Source organism: Hemitrygon akajei, chromosome 32 (assembly GCF_048418815.1).
Source record: "Hemitrygon akajei chromosome 32, sHemAka1.3, whole genome shotgun sequence".
Lineage (NCBI taxonomy): Eukaryota > Metazoa > Chordata > Chondrichthyes > Myliobatiformes > Dasyatidae > Hemitrygon > Hemitrygon akajei.
In genome coordinates, this window is record NC_133155.1 from 38,173,127 (window position 1) to 38,193,533 (window position 20,407).

At 40.7% G+C, this 20,407-nt stretch overlaps 1 protein-coding gene across 4 annotated transcripts in view; it reads left to right on the forward strand.

Moving 5' to 3' along the window:
* Window positions 1-20,407, forward strand: part of LOC140719771 (adhesion G protein-coupled receptor B2-like) — a 1,068,758-nt gene that overhangs the window by 115,698 nt on the left and 932,653 nt on the right. For all 4 annotated transcript variants that reach the window (XM_073034634.1, XM_073034637.1, XM_073034636.1 and 1 more), the window contains exon 2: window positions 1,044-1,773. In XM_073034634.1, the coding sequence (XP_072890735.1) occupies window positions 1,059-1,773 (715 nt within the window). In that variant the 5' untranslated portion in view covers window positions 1,044-1,058. The remainder of the gene's footprint in view (window positions 1-1,043; window positions 1,774-20,407) is intronic.

Below are 20,407 nucleotides of genomic sequence, written 5' to 3' on the forward strand. Positions count from 1 at the left end.
GAGGAATTCATCCGTGTCGTATTCTTTTGACTATAAATGAGCAAAATCAGTGCAGATAAAGGACTACCCTCATACAAAGCTGTTGTTGATTGCATCCTCCAAATCTACATTTTCATTGCAACTGAAGATAATTGTTGATACCTTCAAATTCTCCATAGTTTCTAACTCTAAGTAGTGAAGTTGTTTCATTTTCACTCCCAGCTATTTCCGCTATCTCCAAGCTTGAATGCTTGAAACTGCAATGAGAAAAACTGTTCCAACTTGTCTTATGCTTATTTCACATTAACTATCAGTGACAAGTATCACTTTTTCAACACAAACATGTAACTGATGCTATTTAAATACTGTTGGCTCAAAGCACAGTGTTGTATGGCCGCACAAGTACATGTGACTGACACTAGTTCGAAACTGTTCAGCAGCAGTGTCCTGCCCCAATTAAGCAGCATAGTGTCTCAAATAAACAAAGGGAACTTCAGCTATTTTCTCGATTAGGTTTTATTCTTTCAGAGTTTTCCCAAATAAATGGCTGCCTTGAATAACGGATGGCCCAATCTTCCGGAATCCACTGTACTGAGAATGGTATGTATCCACTGGTGACAAAGTGGAGTCTAAATTCAGCTTGTATTTCTATCTTCAGCTTGATAGATATCACTCCTGAAAGTGATAAATTTGGATGAAGGATATTTTTGATAACAATCTTAATGTCAAGAGGTGGTAATGGCTCACTATAACAAAAGCTTACATTGTGGCTTATTCAGAGAATGATGCTGAACTCATGGATCTACAATACTTTTTGACTTGCAAAGTTTAATTAATCTCATAAAGTGATTTATGATGCAAAGTGACATCAGTTATCCTATGTGAAATATTTCTAAGTTTGTCAGAACTGCCTTTCTCTTAAAAAAATTATCGATGACAGTTGCTCTTTTTTTCTGATATGGTTGCCCTCATTAAAATAATATTAATGAAATATATGATGCAGAAGTCTCAGTAACATGGAACCTTGCAATTGTATTGATAACATTTATTCCATCTCATTTCAGGACACATGACATAGGATGAACACTGCTCGTCGCCTGATATTATCTGTGTTGTTGTCCCTTGTTCTACTCACATTGGGGTTTGATGTCAGTGAAAACATATGTTCCACATTGATAACTGGAATTCAATACAGATCATTCTCCCTTCAAGACACATTCCCTGAAGCTTTTTCTGGTTGTTCCTGGACCATTGAAAACCCAGATCCAACAAAGTATACAATTTACGTAAAATTTCACAAGGAGAAACAAATTTGCTACCATATCTCTCTGATGGTACTTCAGTTGGATCACTACATTCCGAATCAGACTTGCAGCACATTGGATTATATCGATTATGATGCTATTAACTTATGCGAAACAAAGAACTTGTTTACATTTTTACAATTTGATAAAGATTTTGTACAATTTTGTCTGACTTCTGAATCAGTTTTGAATGAACTAGGAAAAAATGCAATTGAATTTCAATTATTGGAGGTTATTTTACTGAATAATGAGAATTCCAGCCAGTTTGGCTGTGGAGTATTATGTCATTGGTTTGAGAGCTGCTTGCGCAACAGAAATCACCATGAACCATGTGGAATTAATTACTCAGGTTGTCGATGTCCTGACATGTATGAAAATGAGTCAGATTCAACCACAATACTACCTATTCTCAAGAATGAAATTGTGTCATCGAAATTACTTTCTAAGAATGTTAATGAGTTGAATGTTAAAAACTCTGCAGCAACAGTTGGTAAGTGTATATTTTTGTTTTGTGCAGCTTTATTTTGGAATGTTTTAAGAATGTCATTCAGTCTGTGATATAAATTATAATCTTAATACTTCAGATGAAAATGAACAAGAAATTAAGTATAAATTATGTGCATAATTATAATTCAAAAATAATTTTACACTCTAATTCACTTACTACCATCAGTTATTGTGTAATTTACTTGATGGTATCAATAAAATGCAAAGTAACTCAGATGAGTTAAAGATGAAACAGAAATAATTTGTGGATATCATTTGTGGAATGAGTTTAGGGCAACTAAGTCACAAAATCACTATTCACTGAGTCTAAATGACCTGTCCATATGTAAGAGCAATCCAGTTGGTCCTACTCTCTAGATAGATAGATAGATAGATAGATAGATACTTTATTCATCCCCATGGGGAAATTCAACTTTTTTCCAATGTCCCATACACTTGTTGTAGCAAAACTAATTACATACAATACTTAACTCAGTAAAGAATATGATATGCATCTAAATCACTATCTCAAAAAGCATTAATAATAGCTTTTAAAAAGTTCTTAAGTCCTGGCGGTAGAATTGTAAAGCCTAATGGCATTGGGGAGTATTGACCTCTTCATCCTGTCTGAGGAGCATTGCATAGCTCTGTTAATTCTTTCAAATACTCTTGCTCCCTTTTGAATGCTGAAACTGAATCTTACTTCTCTACTATATATGCATTCTAGATCCTAATTACAAACAAAAAAATTATTTATGGCACTTTGGTTCATGTTGGATTATTTTGCCAATCACCTTCTTTAAATATCCCTTTTTCCACCAGAATCTGAATCAGATTTATTATCACCGCCATGTGACGTGAAATTTGTTAACTTAGCAGCATCAGTTAAATATAATACACAATATAGAAAAAAAACACAAAATAAAATAATAATAATAATAATTATTATTATTAATAAATAGATTCCAGTATACATATATTGAATAGATTAAAAATTGTGCAAAAACTAGAAATACTATATATTTTTTTTAAAATGAGGTAGTGTCCAAGGGTTCAATGTCCATTTAGGAATCAGATGGCAGAGGGGTAGAAACTGTTCCTGAATCACTGAGTGTGTGTCTTTAGGCTTCTGTACCTCCTACCTGATGGTAACAGTGAGAAAAGGGCATGCCCTGGGTGCTAGAGATTCTTAATAATGGACACTGCCTTTCTGAGACATCGCTTCTAGAAGATGTCCTGGGTACTTTGTAGGCTAGTACCCAAGATGGAGCCAACTAAATTGAGAACCCTGTGCAGCAGCTTTCAGACCTGTGCAGTAGCCCCCACCCATACGAGACAGTGATGCAGCCTGTCAGAATGCTCTCCATGGTACATCTGTAGAATTTTTTGAGTGCATTTGCTGACAAATCCCTTTAAACTCCTAAAGAAGTATAGCCGCTGTTTTGCCTTTTTTATAACTGCATTGATATTTTGGGATCAGGTTAGATCCTTGGAGATCTTGACACCCAAGAACTTGAAACTGCTCAGTCTCTCCACTTCTGAATCTTCTATGAGGATTGGTATATGTTCCTTCGTCTTACCCTTCCGCAAGTCCACAATCAGCTCTTTCGTCTTACTGATGTTGAGTGCCAGGTTGTTGCTGTGGCACCACTCCACTAGTTGACATATCTCACTCCTGTAAGCCCCCTTCAATGGGAGTAATTTATGTTTAGCTACACTCCCCTACCATTAGTGGTTTTACAAAATCATAATCTCATTTGTTTCTTGGCAACCAACCCAGCTTCAACAGTCTACTCTTCATAAATGGAATCATTAGTGTTTGATAATTATTAAGTTCCTTACTTAGTACTCACTGCTCAATTTTTAAAGCTCAACATCCCAATGCTTTTCCTTAATGACTTTTTCAACAGGTGCTACAATTTTTATTGTGCTGTGCTATATAAGACCCAGATTTCTGTCCTTGTCCACCTTTCAAGATGTTGAGCTCTAGTGTCTTTTCTCATCCTTCCTACTAAAATATGCTTGACATTTTTTGGCACTAAATAACATCTTCTATGCATTTGCTGATTCCACCAGCTTGTCTGATTACACCTTCACCTCTTTTATATGAAATTGCAACACTACTAGATTTTTATAATTTATGAAAAAATAAATTGAAGAATTGATAAAACTGTTAAGATCTGAAGAAATCAGAATTTGGAAGTAATAGCTAATGTTTAGCATATTACAATCATGAAAATTACTTGAAAATGTAAACGCTGATTTAAATGATTTTTGTGTTCTAAATTAGGTTCTACAAAACCTAAGAATGCACCTTAGCTTTAATTTATATATTTGAATATAATTTTCAGTATATTTGTTCAGTAAATGTGCTGCTTACACCATTGTGGCTGCAAGAACCAGCAAGCAATATGTTAACTCTTATTCCAATTAACAAAGCTTACATAACACTTCCCCTCTTCCAGAAACACAAATTGTGCCTTGGATAGGAGAATTGTGTGTCCTCCCATGCAGCACTACATTGATCTCTCCCCATCTCACCAAGCTGGGTGGTTCTAAGATCAGATTCACTCTGATATATCCAACTTTGAATTGAATTGAATTGAATTGAATTTCAGTTTATTGGCATTTAGAAGCCACAATGCAATGCAGTTAAAAAATGAAACAACATTCCTCCAAAATGATATCACAAAAGCACACAACAAAACAGACTACACTAGAAAATCCACATAACGTTTGGCAATCCCCAAATCCAGTCCGGAGAGGCTGCTGCCTATTAATATCGCGCTACCAACTTAGCACATTTCCTGGAAAGGAGTTCCAAACCCACCAGACAAAACAAGACTACCCAGACACACCAAGTCAGGAGATCAACTCTACCACCCAATAAGCCAAAACCTAAAGCTACAAGACCTACACAAAACCACATAGTTACAACAGTGCAAACAATACCATAACTGATAAAAAAAGAGACCATGGGCACAGTAAAAAATAGTCCAAAGATGTTAAAAGACTATAAGTTCGAAAGAAACCACCACATAGTTTCCACAAGTCCTCAGGTTCCCGATAGACTCGTCATCCCATGCAGGCAGCAGAAGGGAATACCCCCGCTATGGATTTCCACGGCCCCGCCAGACTCAGCACACAATGAAAGCGCTGCTGGACCCAGCCTCGCAGACGCAGCACACAATGAAGGCACCTCGACCGCAGCGGGCTCCGAGTCCGTCGAATCTCCGAGCTTCCGACCATCCCCTCCAGCACAGCCTCTCTGAGCGCCATCCTCTGCCGAGCGCACTACGACGCCCCCGCCACCGGCCACTGCTACGCAACCCCAAGAACTGGGGGTCTGTTCTTCCCAACAGAGACCCGGACCTCACAACAGCAGCAGCAATGAAGAAGGCCTTCCTGGAGATTTCCAGATGTTCCTCCATGCTCCCACGTTCGTTTTTCATCAGATTAGGATTATGCACGGTACCCTGCTTGACAAATAACAGATATCAACTCCGGATAGGCCGCTGCAAACTGCGTCGTGCCGCCATCTTGAAGAACTTGAGTCAACTTGAGAGAACATCTCTCTGGAACAGTCCATTGTCCCCTTCCAGTCCATTATTTCAGTGCCAAAGAAGATGACAGTAATCTACCTAAATGATTATCGTCCAGTGGCATTGACATCAACCATTATGAAATGCTTTGTACAGCTGGTCATAGAGCACATTAAAGCCTTACTCCCGGCTGCATTGGACCCTTTCCAATTTGCTTATCACTCGAATCAATCCACTGACAATGCAACAGCCTCTGCTTCTATTTTGTTCTGTCTACTTTTTAGTGGGTCTCATATGCCAGCTTGCCATTTATAGACATCAATTCAGTGTTAAGCACCATTATACCACAGAAACTGGTAGGAAAACTGTCCTTGCTGGGTCTCAACATCTCCCTCTGCAACTGGACTTAACAGAAAAGCCACAGTCAGTGGGTAGCAATATCTCTAGTCCCATTATGCTGAGCACTAGTGCTCCCAAGGGCTGTCTGCTCAGACCACTGTTACACTGCTGATGCATTACTGTGATGCCAGATTCAGCTCAAACCATGTCATCAAGTTTGAGGATGACTCAACAGTGGTTGGCCTCATCAACGATGATGAGTCAGAGTACAGAGAGAAAGTGGAGTGACTGATAGATTGGTGTGAGAAGAATAAACTTAAGTCTGAACAGGGAAAAGACCAAGGAAATTGCTGTGGACTTAAAGAAGATGAAGATGAACCATCCCTCTCTGCGAAAACATGCCTTCTCTGTAGAGAGAGTTAAGTGCACCAAATTCTTGGGAGTTCACGTCACGGATAACCTCACTTGGTCCATTAATATCACTTCTCTGAACAAGAAGGCACAGCAGTGCCTCCACTTCCTAAGATTAGAGCAAGCAAGGCTCCCCTCTCCACCACGCCCCCCACCCCCCAGCATCTTAACTGCAATTTACAGGAGCACCATTGAGAGCATCCTGACAAGTTGCATCCCTATCTGGTATGGGAGAAACCGAGCATCGGACCAGAAGTCCCTACAAAGGATTACGAGAACAGCTGAGAGGATCTTAGGGATCTCCTTACCATCATCAGGGACACTTAACAGGAGCGCTGCATATGCAGAGCCCTAAGTATTATTAAGGATCCCACCCATCCATTCAGCGATCGACTTTCTACCATCAGGCAAGAGACTATGATGCATTAAAACAAGAACAGTCCCAATGGGAAACAGTTTCTGCCAGCAGACCTTTATGTTTCTGAACTCCCTGCGATATCAAATTCGAAGTGTCACTGGTTAATCTGTTCCGTACCTTACAATACTTAATTTATGCACTTTAGCTTGTTATTTATGTGTGATTCATTTGTGAATGTTATCTTTACCTTCATAAGTTATCATGAGTTACGTGTACTACTGAGCCTTACACCCTGGTTTGGAGAAATGTTTTGTTTCTATATACATTATAAGATTATACATACTTAAATGACAGTAAACATGACTCCACTGCCAGTCAGGATTAGACCCATAGTCATTGTAGAGAGTCCACAAACTATTTTATTTTATGTAATGATCTCTCTTCTTGTTCCCAGCCTTTGACCTCCTCTCGACTGTTCTGAGATGAGGCAAATAAGTGAGAGGCACAGGGCAGTAAATGAGGCCAGAGCTGTGGGAAATAAAGAAATTGAATACAGAAGGTATATCTGTGCATGATGGAGAGAGCAAGTCCTGGAACTGTGGGAAATGTCTGTCAAGAAGGCAGTTTGCCTCCTGGGCAGGGAACCTGATAATAAAAAAGTTCTTTACATCCCATTCAGATCACAAAACTACTAAATAATAACTAAAACAATTATCAATGCTACGTAGCCCAGTAGGACACTCCAAACATCCACCATTCTTTGTAGTTCTTTAAAAAAGTTGTCCCACACATTTCCTTTGAACTTAACCCCTCTCATCTTAAATGCCTTCTAATATATAAGATATTTTGACTCAGTTAATAAGATACCTTCTGTCTATTCTAACTATACCTCTCATTATCTTTTAATTGTCCATTAGCTCTCCTCGAGAGAAAACAGCCTAAATTTTTCCAGTCTCTCCTTATGGCACATGTCTTCTAATCCAGACAGAATCCTGGTAAAGTAAAACTCTTTTGGATCCTCTCAATGTCTCCACATTTCCCCACCCAGAATGGGTGCAACCAGAATCTAACACAATATTCCATATGTGGCCCAACCAGAACCTCATAAAGCTGCAACAAAACTTCCCAATCATTGAATCTAATGAAGGGGCCATATGCCCTCTCCACCACCATATTAGCATGTGCAGAAGCCATCTGTCAAGTGATTGTTGTTTACATTAACACAACAGGTTCTGGAGAAACTAGAAATCTTGAGGAACAAATGCAAGGTGCTGGAGGAACTCAGCCAATCAGACAGCAGCTAGAGTAATAAACAATTGACAATTTGGGCTTAGAACCTTCATCAGGACTGGAGAGGAAAGGGAAACAAGCTGCCAGAATAAGAAGGTGGAAAGGGAAAGCAGGTCATTGGTGAAACCAGGTGTCGGGGAGAGTGGGTTTAAGAAGCTGAGAGGTGATAGAGAGAAAAAGTAAAGAGCTGAAGAAGAAGGAATTTGATAGGAAAAGGTAACGAGCCATAGGAGAAAATGAAGGAAGAGTGGCACCAGAGGAAGATAATGAGCAGGTGAGAAGAAGAGAAGAGGAAAGAGGGAACCAGAAAGGAAAATATCCAAGAAAGAAGGAAGAGAAACCACCAGAAGTTAGAGAAACAAGAGTTAGAGCGAGACCTCAGTCTTCTTTCAAATTTTTTCCTCCAGTTTTATTTCAAAGGCTTCCTTTACCAAGTGGTCCCAAAAGCCATTGGCGTAGTTTTGTTCCATCGAAGTCAATCCTATGGCCATTGCAAATGCAGTGTTCTGCAACTGCCGATTTCTCCAGGTAACCCAGATGGATACACCTCCTGTGCTCCTTGATGTGGGTTTCCACTGTGCAGGTATAGCCAATATATGCTGCTCCACATTCACAGGGAATCCTGTAAACACCAGACGACTTGAGTCCCAGGTCATCTTTGACCCACATAAGCTGTAACTTGAGCTTCCTTAAGGATTTGTGGATGCTATTAATGCAATATATTTCTTCAGGATCGTAGTGATCCCTCTAGAAACCATAGAAATATAGGGAAGACAAACCCAGGCATCCTCCCTGAAGAAGATGGCAGAGTGTGTCATCATAATGTTGTTATAATTGATACCTGTACCCAGTTGGAAGCCCAAGAAGTGTTTATTTGTCATATACTAGATAAAGCACTAGATTATTTTTCATTTACCTCGACAGGCAAGAAGTTCACTGCAACATTCATCACTTTGAATAATCGTGTAATGAGAAGACGAGGCTTCTTTCTTTTTTAGCCTTCCTTCTGAGATGCCAAGACAAGGACTAGCTTTGTGAGGTTGTGTCCCCCGGTGGTTTCTCAGAGGCTAAATGCATTCTATGATGAGCTAGCCAAGCATTGAATAGGGAGTATATCCATTACATTAGATCTGCTCTGGACATCAATGCGAACAGACCACTGTCTCTTCACCTGGAATTTTCAGCCCTCTTATCTCTTGGTGATTGGGAGTACATCGACAGGTCCACCACTGCTCAAGGTGAACTAGTTTCACAAAGGAACACTGCGAGACAGGTCAGAAAATACAACAAACTGTCCAAACAAAGTGCAGCCATCCCACCATTGGACCCAGAAAGGACTGTCATCAATCAAACTGGGCAAAGCAGCGACAAAGTGACTAGATCAGTCCTCATCAAGAGGCTAAGCTTCGTTCCGAACCCCAGAGTTATAACCTATTGGGACTACATTGGTGGAGTAGAACAAGAAATCTAAAAACTACCAGTAGGTGCTGCAGAGAAGATAAGGATAGATTTGCATGGCCCCAAAATGAGTTGTTTTGCCAAAATTGAAAGTAGAGTGAATGGCCTCCAGGTGCTCCAGCCATCATGACTTTACCAGCAGACAACAGAAATGCAATGGCAAACATGAGGAAATCTGCAGATGCTGGAAATTCAAACAACAACACACACAAAATGCTGGTGGAACACAGCAGGACAGGCAGCATCTATAGTGAGAAGCGCTGTCGACGTTTTGGGCCGAGACCCTTTGTCAGGACTAACGGAAAGGAAAGATAGTAAGAAATGCAATGGTCCTGATTTCCTCTGAGGAATACAGGTGTCCCCCGCTTTACGAATGTTCACTTTACACCACTTCGCTTTTACAAAAGACCTACATTAGTAACCTGTTTTCGCATTACCAAGAGGATTTTCGCTTTTAAGAAAATTTTTCCCATATAAATTAATGGTTCTTCGCTTTACACCATTTCGGCTTAAGAAAAGTTTCATATGAACACTCTGCCTTTGTAAAGGGGGGACACCTGTACCAGAGTAAAGTCCAATAGATACTGGATTATCCCACCTACAGAGTTCTGCAGTAGGATCCTACATATTCCATCATGATGTCCCCCGCTTTACTGAAGAAATCCAGATTGCCAGCAGACAATTCTGCCTGAGGCGCTGGTACCACCAAGACTTTACAAGCTCCCTAAAATGCACAAGGAGGGTTCCCCCTGAGGTCTATCATTAGTGGGATAGATTCTCTGACTTACTACCTCACTAAGCATTTAATGGCCAAGCTGTCTCCCTTTGTTGGGGTCTGTGAGCATCACATCACAAATTCAACTGACTTCGTTGAAACGATAGCTAACATCCAGCTGAACCAGGTACCATAATGGGCAGTTTTGACATGGGAGGTCAGGAAGAGGAGTCAGTAGAACATGTAATTCTGAGTTGTGGGAAGTATGGGATACAGAGAGAGTTGATGAGAATTAATCTAAGGGAACTGGGGGTGCAGGAATTCACATTAAAAGGGTTGCTGGGCATGGGTGAGAGAGCACAGGTTAGGGTGTTTTTGGCTTTCTTAAGGGGTACAGGGTTTTTTTTTTATAGGATATGACAGATCAGCAGGAATAGAGTACTAGGATGGCTAAAGATGGGAGGATAAGTCTATTGCACACTCCGGAGCAGAAGGTGGCGGTAATGCACCATTAAGCTGGGTGCCAACCGCTGTAAAACTAGATGAAGAAGAAGAAGAAGAAGTGTCGCTGTTCATGAGAGTTCCCAGTAAGGACAACTTGGTCCTCCTGTGGTCAAGGTTTGAAAAGGGTATCATTGACATTTTGAACACACCTTACATCAATGTTCTTACTATAGAAGAGAACTACTATGGATGGAGTAGCCATGAGATTATCTTTGTCTCTGGCTATTGCTAATTTCTACATGGAGGTCTTTGGAGGAGAGGGCTCTGAATTCATCTTGCTTATGTCCCAAATGCTTCTTCAGATATGTTGATAACACCTTGGTCTCCAGGCACTCCCAACAGTTCCAGGACCATCTGAACAGTATACATACAAACATTCAATTTACGATGGAAAAGGAGAAGAATGGTGCCTCCCCTTCCTGGCCATTCTAATACGATGCAAACCGGATGGTAGCCTCCATCTGAAACCCACTTCTATGGACTGATAACACAACAATAACAGCCACTATCATGCCTCCCAATGTAGAGCAGTTCTTTCTACTTTGATTAACCATTTGAAAACTATTTTGGACCCAGAGGAAGTAAGACAGTTACACTTGACATTCCTACAGAATGGCTATGAGGCGAATGAAATAAAAAGGTTGACAGAAAAACCAGGAAACCTAACAATGAGGAGCTACCAGCTGCCTTCCCTATATTTCCATGGATCTGGAAGGATTGTCAGGATCCTGAAGAAATACCAGATTGATACCATCAACAAACACTTAAGAAAACTCAAGTTACAGCTTACGTGGGTCAAAAACGTCCTGGAACTCAGGTCGGCTGGCACTTACCGGATTCCCTGTGAATACGGAGCAGCATATATCAGCCAGACAGTATGCACAATGGAAACCTGCGTCAAAAAGCACAGGATATTTATCCGGTTGGTGGTAGCAGAACACTGCATTTGCAATGACCATAGATTTGATTTCAATGGCACTAAACTACTGTGCCACGCCAATGGCTTTTGGGACCGTCTGGTAAAGGAAGCCTTTGAAATAAACCTGGAGGAAAGAATTTTAACAAAGATGTATGTCTTGCTCTAAGTAAGAATTGGAATTCAATTGTAAGCAAAATGGGTGAGCGGAAACCTAATTGGATGAGGAGTCATCTGGAGGGACAGACTAGGGAGGTATAAATACCACCAGTCTAGACATGCTTAGGCATCACCCCTGAATAAGATGGCAGAATTTGTCATCAAATTGTTGGTTATAATTGGTATCTGTACCCAGCTGGAAGCTCAAGACAAGTTTAAGGAAAATCCCAAAGTAATTTATATCAAAGGAAAGACTAAGGAGAAGAGTTATGCCCATTCAGAACCAAAATAGCATTAGGGTGCATGGAACTGGAGAATATGGGTAAGGCTTAATTCCTTTAATGCTTTAACAGCTGTAAGGCTTTATTTTTTGATTTATTTATTTCTTCTATATTATGTATGTATTGTATTGAACTGCTGCTGCTAAGTTAACAAATTTCATGACACATGCCGATGATAATAAACCTGAATCTGATTCTGAATATTTTGCATCTTTATTTGTAATAGAAAATGATGTTATGGTTGCAGAATTCTGGGAGGGGGATGATGGAATTCTGGAATTTAAAATGAAATATTAGATATCTCGGTGGGCTTAAGAATAGATAAATCCTCAGGGTCTGATGAAAAGTATAAAAAGGTTGCTATAGAGGACAAAGGAAGAGATTGCTGGAACTCCTATAGAAATGTTGAAATCTTGGTGAGCTGCCAGATAACTGAAAATCAGTATATGTGGTATCATAATTTAAGGGGACAGCAAGGATGAGCTAATTAATTACAGGTCAGTGAGTTTAACATCAGGATAGGGAAACTTTCGGAAAAATTCTTATGGATTGTGTTTGTCTCTGTCTGTCTCTCGATGTCTATCCAATTTTTGCACTACTTGTGATTAAGATTCCCAATTGCACAATGAAATTGTCCTTTTTATAATCTTCAAGACGCCTCATCCTAATACTCTACTATGGACAGTACCAGCTGGTATCTGCTCCTGCAGAATCATCTTCCCTTCCCTGGACAAACATGTTATCCAGCATTATCTACACTTTGAGTTGAAGACTAGTACTCACACTAAGTTCTAAAAATATTTCAAGGGACTGGTCCTCCGGTAGTTTCTCAAAAAATTCCAGACTTAATCCATTTTGTCTTACAAATTTACCATTTTGTTCTATCATATACCAAGAAAAAAATCAAATCTAACTCTTTACTGCTACATGCTAATGTGCTGGGACATTTTTAGATTAAAGGGTAGTGCTGGGTGTTCAGAAAAGCAATAAGATAGATAAAATCCCGGGGACTGATGACATAAATCCCAACATACTGAAAGAAACAAGTGAAGAGATTGTGTTCTCATTAGTATATGTAGGGGAGGTCCCCAAGGATTAGAGAACAACAAATATTGCATTTTTGATAAAAAAAGAAAATAGATAATTCAGATAGTAATAGAGTGGAAAGGAAGCTATTGGACAGGATACTGAGGAACGTGATTTATATGTATTTGGATAGGCATGCTCTGCTTAGGGACAGAATGCATGTTTTATTTTTTGCAGGGAAGGATTTTCCTTACAAACTTGATAGTTTTTGAGGAGTGATAAAGGAGCAGTGGACATTATCTACATGGATGGGAGTATGGCAGTTGAAAAGGTCCATCATGGCAGGTTGATTCTAAAGATAAAGATGCATGAGATCCAGTATGGATTGCAAATTTGGATTTGGAACTGGTTTGCCCATAGCACATAGTTGGGGTGGAAGTTTGTGATTGTGTCTGGATGGAGCAAGGATTTGTGCTCAGACATCTATTATTTGTGATATATATCAAAGATATGGATGAAAATGTAGGCATGCAGATTAGCAAGTTTAAGGATGACACCAAGATTGATGGAATTGTGGATTCTGTAAAGGACTATCAAACAATACAGTGGAATGCAGATCATTTATGGATATGGGCAGAGAAGGTGTTGAAGATTGACCAAGTGAATGGTCTGCTGTTTCTTTAGCTCCTGCACCTCTGAACTTATGTCTGCTTATCTTAGCAGCACACACAAAATGCTGGAAGAACTCAGCAGGCCAGGCAGCATCTACGGAAAAAAGTACAATCAATGTTTTAGACTGAAACCCTTCAGCAGTACTGGAGAAAGAAAGATGAGGGTTAGATTTAAAAGGTGGGAAAGGGGAAAGAGAAACACAAGATGATGAATGAAACTGGCAGGGAGAGGGATGAAGTTAAGAGCTGGGAAGTTGATTGGTGAAAGAGATACAGGGGTGGAGAAGGGGTAGTCTGATAGATGAGGACAGAAGGCCATGGAAGAAAGAAAAGGGGGGAAGAGCACCAGAAGGAGGCGATGGGCAGGAAAGGAGATAAGGTGAGAGAGGAATTTCATTTGGGATCTAAAGCCGTGATGGTGTGATCTTGGAAAATATTACACAGTAAATAATTACATTGAAAATGTATGTGCTGATACTCTGATCCAAAATAAGCTTTCACTAGCGTTAAAATTTATTTTTACATCCTAGATGGTAAATTGGCAGATTGATAAAGGATCAACGGATAACATAATTGACGTGGAGAATGATCAAAAAGTATGTTTATTTTAAGACCAATCAAGCTGAAAACATTTAGTTGCTTGGGATATTTACCAAATTTAATTGAAGACCATATCACACAGAATTGAGATTTATTTAATATAAACACAGCATGGTGGAGATACTCAGCAAACCTGGGTGTATCCACAGGAAAGAAACATTTAATGTTTCAGGCAAATAACCTTCTCCTGAGCTGAAGAAATAAAGGAACAGTTTGTTGCACAGACAGAAATGATGGAGAGAACAAAAGGAACAAGAGGGTTACAGGGTAGTGTGGGTTTTGTACTTTTTTTAAGGAATATATGGGTCGGCACAACATTGAGGGCTGAAGGGCCTGTACTGTGCTGTAGCATTCTAGTGTTCTAGTGAGATAAGGATGGAGGACAAGGTTGTTGACTGCTTTATGTGTTACCAAGTGAATTATAAAGTACCTGCCAGAAGTATAAACATAAGGATTATTAGGGGAGAGAGAGAAAATAAAAAAGCTTCCTGGAGCTGCCAATGCAAAATAGAAGTTGCTGGAAATCAGAAATAAAAGAAAACACATGAAATTCTCAGCAGATTGCTAGAATCTCTGGAGAGAGTAAAACTTAATATTGTAGGTGGATAATCTTACTTCAAAATGGGTCAGTTCTGTCACATAATGGAAAACCTGATTATTAGAAATTAATTAAGTTATTGTGTCTCAAGACCATCAATGTATCAAAATAGAAGATGATTTGCTGTCCCTTAAGTTTGTGTTCAGTTTGTTTAAACAATATAAATTTATATCAGTAGATTTTGGCTTTTCAATTAATGAGATTTACTTGTGGACATTGTATGATCATTGGATATTATATCATGTTTGCAGAACAAATGTCTAGGCTATTCAATATTTGTATTGTAATTGTATGGTATCTACATGTAATCTATTCCATCACTCTGCCATTTTTTATTATATGTTCACTGAATGACACAGCAGGAATGCAGGAAACAATATCAACTATCACCTCAATGAAGCTGTCAAGTATGGCTACCTGCAGAAATTTGCTTCCATTCAATGTCCATTTCATGATGGTCAGCAAACTATGAATCAAAACCAATGGATTTATTACAAATCAAACCTTAATGCTGTATCATTGCCACAACAGATCTCATCATTTTCATCTCATTGCTGTAGTTTGCTTCAAAAAGCTTTTCTCTGGAATGCAGTAATCTATAGAGCTAATGGGAAACTGATCCATTCTAGAATCAAGGGCATCCGGATTTTATCAGTCAAACTGTAATTTGCACCTGATGTGCGTACGTTTACATGTTTGGAGGCAGCATGCCAAGTCATTATGAATTCATTCAGTGAAACATCCAGGAGAATGGGACTTAACACTGAAAAATTTAAATAGTGTAACAAAGGTACTCTGGCCACCGACCCCTGCTGTATTTTACCTTGTTTTTATTTGGCATCTGGATGATAATGTGTTTTTTTAAAGCAGGTGCTAACCACAGGTTGAAGTAGGGAGGGGTTAGAAATATTTTCAAAGTACCCTTGACAGTTGATTGTTTAATTTATCACATGTACATCAAGACCATAAGATATAGGAGCAGAATTAGGCCATCTGGCCCATAAAGTCAGCTCCGCCATTCAATCATGGCTGGTCCTTTTTTCTATCATCCCCTCAACCCCAGATCCGGGCCTTCTCCCCATAACCTTTGATACCATGTCCCATTAAGACCCTATCAATCTCTGCCTTAAATACACCCAACGACCTGGCCGCCACAGCTGCAGGTAGCAACAAATTCCACAAATTCACCACCCTTTTGGCTAAATAAATTTCTCCACATCTCTGTTTTGAAAGGGTGCTCCTCCATCCTGAGGCTGTGCCCTCTTGTCCTAGACTCCCCCACCATGGGAAACATCCTTTCCATATCTACTGTCTAGGCCTTTCAACATTCAAATGATTTCAATGAGATCCCTCCTCATCCTTCTGAATTTGAGCGAGTACAGACCCAAAGCCATCAAATGTTCCTCGTATGATAACCCTTTCATTCCTGGAATCATCCTTGTGGACCTCCTCTGGACCCTCTCCTATGCCAGCACATCTTTTCTAAGATGAGGGGTCCAAACTGTTCACAATACTCAAGGTGAGACCTCACTAGTGCCTTATAAATCCTCAGCATCACATCCCTGCCCTTGTATTCTAGACCTCTTGAAATGAATGCTAACATGACATTTGTCTTCCTCACCACTGACTCAACTTGCCAGTTAATCTTCAGGGTATTCTGCACAAGGACTCTCAAGTCCTTCTGCATCTCGTATTCTTGGATTTTCTCCTCGTTTAGAAAATAGTCTGCACATTTATTTCTACTACTAGAGCGCATGACCATGCATTTTCCAACAATGTATTTCATTTGCCACTTTCTTGCTCAATCTCCTAATCTAAGTCATTCTGCATCCTACCTGTTTCCTCAACACCACCTCCACCTATTTTGGTATTATCTGCAAACTTGGCAACAAAGCCATCCATTCCGTCATCTAATTTATTTATATACAGCATAAAAAGAAGTGGTATCAACACCAATCTCTGCAGAAAACCACGAGTCACTGGCAGCCAACCAGAAAAGGATCCATTTATTCCCACTTGCTGCCTCCTACCAATCAGCCAATGCTCTAACCATGTTAGTAACTTTCTTGTAATACCATGGGCTCTTAACTTAGTAAGTCTATAATTTCCTTCCTGCTGCCTTCCTCCTTTCTTAAAGAGTGGAGTAACATTTGTAATTTTCCAGACCTCTAGCACCATGCCAAAGTCCAATGATTTTTGAAATACCATTTCTAATGGCACCACAATCTCTAATGCTACCTCTTTCGAAATTCTAGGTTGAAGTTCCTCTGGTCCAGGTGACTTATCTACCTTTAGGTCCTTCAGCTTTTTGAGCACATACATGGAAATACACTGTTTTCATTCAGTATGGCTCTTTACCATATAGGTATACAAGATATTAAGAGGAATAGATAGATAGAGATTGGAATAGATAGAGTGGACAGCCAGCGCCTCTTCCCCAGGGCACCACTGCTCAATACAAGAGGACATGGCTCTAAGGTAAGGGGAGGAAAGTTCAAGGGGGATATTAGAGGAAGGATTTTTACTCAGAGAGTGGTTGGTGCGTAGAATGCACTGCCTGAGTCAGTGGTGGAGGCAGATACACTAGTGGAATTTAAGAGACTACTAGACAGGTATTTGGAGGAATTTAAGTTGGAGGGTTATATGGGGGGCAGGGTTTAAGGGTCAGCACAACATTGTGGGCTGAATGGCCTGTACTGTGCTGTATTGTTCTTCTTTGTTCTTTGACAAGCCTTGGGTGTTTTGAAGAGGCAACAAAAAATTTAGAGCAAGCAAGGGCAGTGGATGTTGCCCATTTGGATTTTACATTGAACGAAGAACAGTACGACACAGGAAAAGGCCTTTTGGCCCACTATGTTGTGCCAAACCAATTAAATTAGTCTTCAAATGGCTAACTAAACTAATCTCTAATGCCTACACAATGTCCATATCCTTCCATTTTCCCTCTGATCTTTACCCCAAGAACCCTCTGCTCATCAACACAGGGAAGGGTCCTTGCCTTTAACAATGTATTGTCTTTTTATGTTTAACCTACGAAAGCACAACACTTTATGTTTGGCTGGGTTAAACTCTTATCTACCATTTCTCTGTCTATATACTGTGTGCAACAGATCTATATTGCACCGTTTTCTTTGTCACTCATCTACGCTATCTACAACACGACCAATCTTTCTATCATCTGCAAACCCACACATCTACATCTTCATCCAGGTCATTTATATACATCACTAATGCAGAGGTCCCAGTACAGATCCCTGTGGATCACCACTAATCACAGACCACAAGCTAGAAAAAGTACATAAGACATAGGAGCAGAATTAAGCCAATCAGCCTGTTAAGTCTACTCTACCATTCAATCATGGCTTATCCTTTAGAACATAGAAACATAGAAAACCTACAGCACAATACAGGCTTTTCTGCCTACAATGCTATGCCAAACATTAACTTATTTTATCCTTAGCAATTGACTCCAACATCTCCCAACCACTGAGGTTAGGCTAAATGGTCTCTAATTTCCATTCTGCTACCTTCCTCTTTTCTTAAAGAGTAGAATGACATTTGTAATTTTCTAATCCTCTGGCACCATGCCAGTGTCCAATTATTTTTTTGAAAGATTATTACTTATGCCTCCACAATCTCTACCAATACCTCTTTCAGAACCCTAGGGTGTAGTTCGTCTAGCTCAGATGACTTATGTACCCTAGGTCTTTCAGTTATTTTGAGCACCTTCTCCCTTGTAATAGTAACTGCACGCACTTGTTTTCCCTCACACTCTTCAACATCTGGCACACTGCTAGTGTCGTTTGGAGAAGGGAGTCGGAGGATCAGAATGGGAGTGCGGCAGGAGCCATCTTGAATTGTTCTTATTCTCATCGGAGATAAGAGAGGCGGGACTGCACAGGCGTGTGACAGCAGGCAGTGAAGCAGGGAAGATTTTAAAAGGACACAGCCTTATACAACGGGCAGTGTCGTTTGCGGGCAGTGGAGTGAGCCGGGTGCAGAGTGAAGGCTTAAGGGCTTGGGCTCAACGGGCTTAGGCGGAAGCGGGCAAGGCAAGGTAGGCAAGGCAAGGCAAGGTTTCAGTTTTTCCTGTTATTTGAGGAAAGGGGAAGTATGATTGTGAGGGGAGCTTGTTGTTCTCGGTGTCGGATGTGGGAGGCGCTGGAGTCTCCTCGCCTCCAGGAAGTCCACATCTGCACCAGGTGCGCTGAGCTGCAGCTCCTAAGGGACCGTGTTAGGGAACTGGAGCTGCAGCTCGATGACCTTTGTCTGGTCAGGGAGAGTGAGGAGTTGATAGAGAGAAGTTACAGGCAGGTGGTCACACCGGGAGGTCACACCAGGAGGCAGACAGGGTGGTCACACCAGGATGCAGACAGGTGGGTCATGGTTAGGAGGGGGAAGGGGAAGAGTCAGGTACTAGAGAATACCATCAGTGGCTGTACCCCTTGACAATAAGTACTCCTGTTTGAGTACTGTTGGGGGGACAGCCTACCTGGGGGAAGCAACAGTGGCCGTGCCTCTGGCACAGAGTATGGCCCTGTAGCTCAGAAGGGTAAGGAAAGGAAGAGGAAGGCAGTAGTAATAAGGGACTCAATAGTTAGGGGGTCAGATAGGCGATTCTGTGGACTCGATCAGGAGACCCGGATGGTTGTTGGCCTCCCTGGTGCCAGGGTTCGGGGTGTTACTGATCGCGTCCAAGATATCCTGAAGTGGGAGAGTGAGGAGCCAGAGGTCGTGGTACATATAGGTACCAATGACATAGGAAAAGGGAAGAGGTTCTGAAAGGAGAATATAGGGAGTTAAGATGGCAGTTGAGAAGGAGGATCACAAAGGTAGTAATCTCGGGATTACTGCCTGTGCCACACGACAGTGAGAGTAGGAATGGAATAAGGTGGAGGATAAATGCGTGGCTGAGGGATTGGAGCAGGGGGCAAGGATTCAAGTTTCTGGATCATTGGGACTTCCTTTGGGGCAGGTGTGACCTGTACAAAAAGGACAGGTTACACTTGAATCCTAGGGGGACCAATATCCTGGCGGGGAGATTTGCAAAGGCTACTTATTTAAACTAGAATGGTTGGGGGGTGGGAATCAATTTGAAGAGACTAGGGGAGAGGAGGTTAGTTCACAAATAGAGAAAGCTAGTAGACAGTGTGTGAGGGAGAATAGGCAGGTGATAGAGAAGGGGAGCGCTCAGACCGAAGCTGTGGGGGAAAAGGAAGGAAAAGATAATAAAGTTGATTGCATCGTTAGGGATAAACAGAGACTAAGAGGTGGAGAGTTTCTTAAATGCATCTATTTTAATGCTAGGAGCATTGTAAGAAAGGTGGATGAGCTTAGAGCATGGATTGATACCTGGAAATATGATGTTGTAGCTATTAGTGAAACATGGTTGCAGGAGGGGTGTGATTGGCAACTAAATATTCCTGGATTTCATTGCTTCAGGTATGATAGAATTGGAGGGTCAAGAGGAGGTGTTGCATTGCTTGTCTGAGAAAATATTACAGCGGTGCTTTGGCAGGATAGATTAGAGGGCTCATCTAGGGAGTCTATTTGGGTGGAATTGAGGAATGGGAAAGGTGTAGTAACACTTTTATAGACCACCTAATGGGGAGCGAGAATTGGAGGAGCAAATTTGTAGGAGATAGCAGATATTTGTAGTAAGCACAAGGTTGTGATTGTGGGAGATTTTAATTTTCCACACGTAGACTGGGAAGCCCATTCTGTAAAAGGGCTGGATGGTTTGGAGTTTGTAAAATACATGCAGGATAGT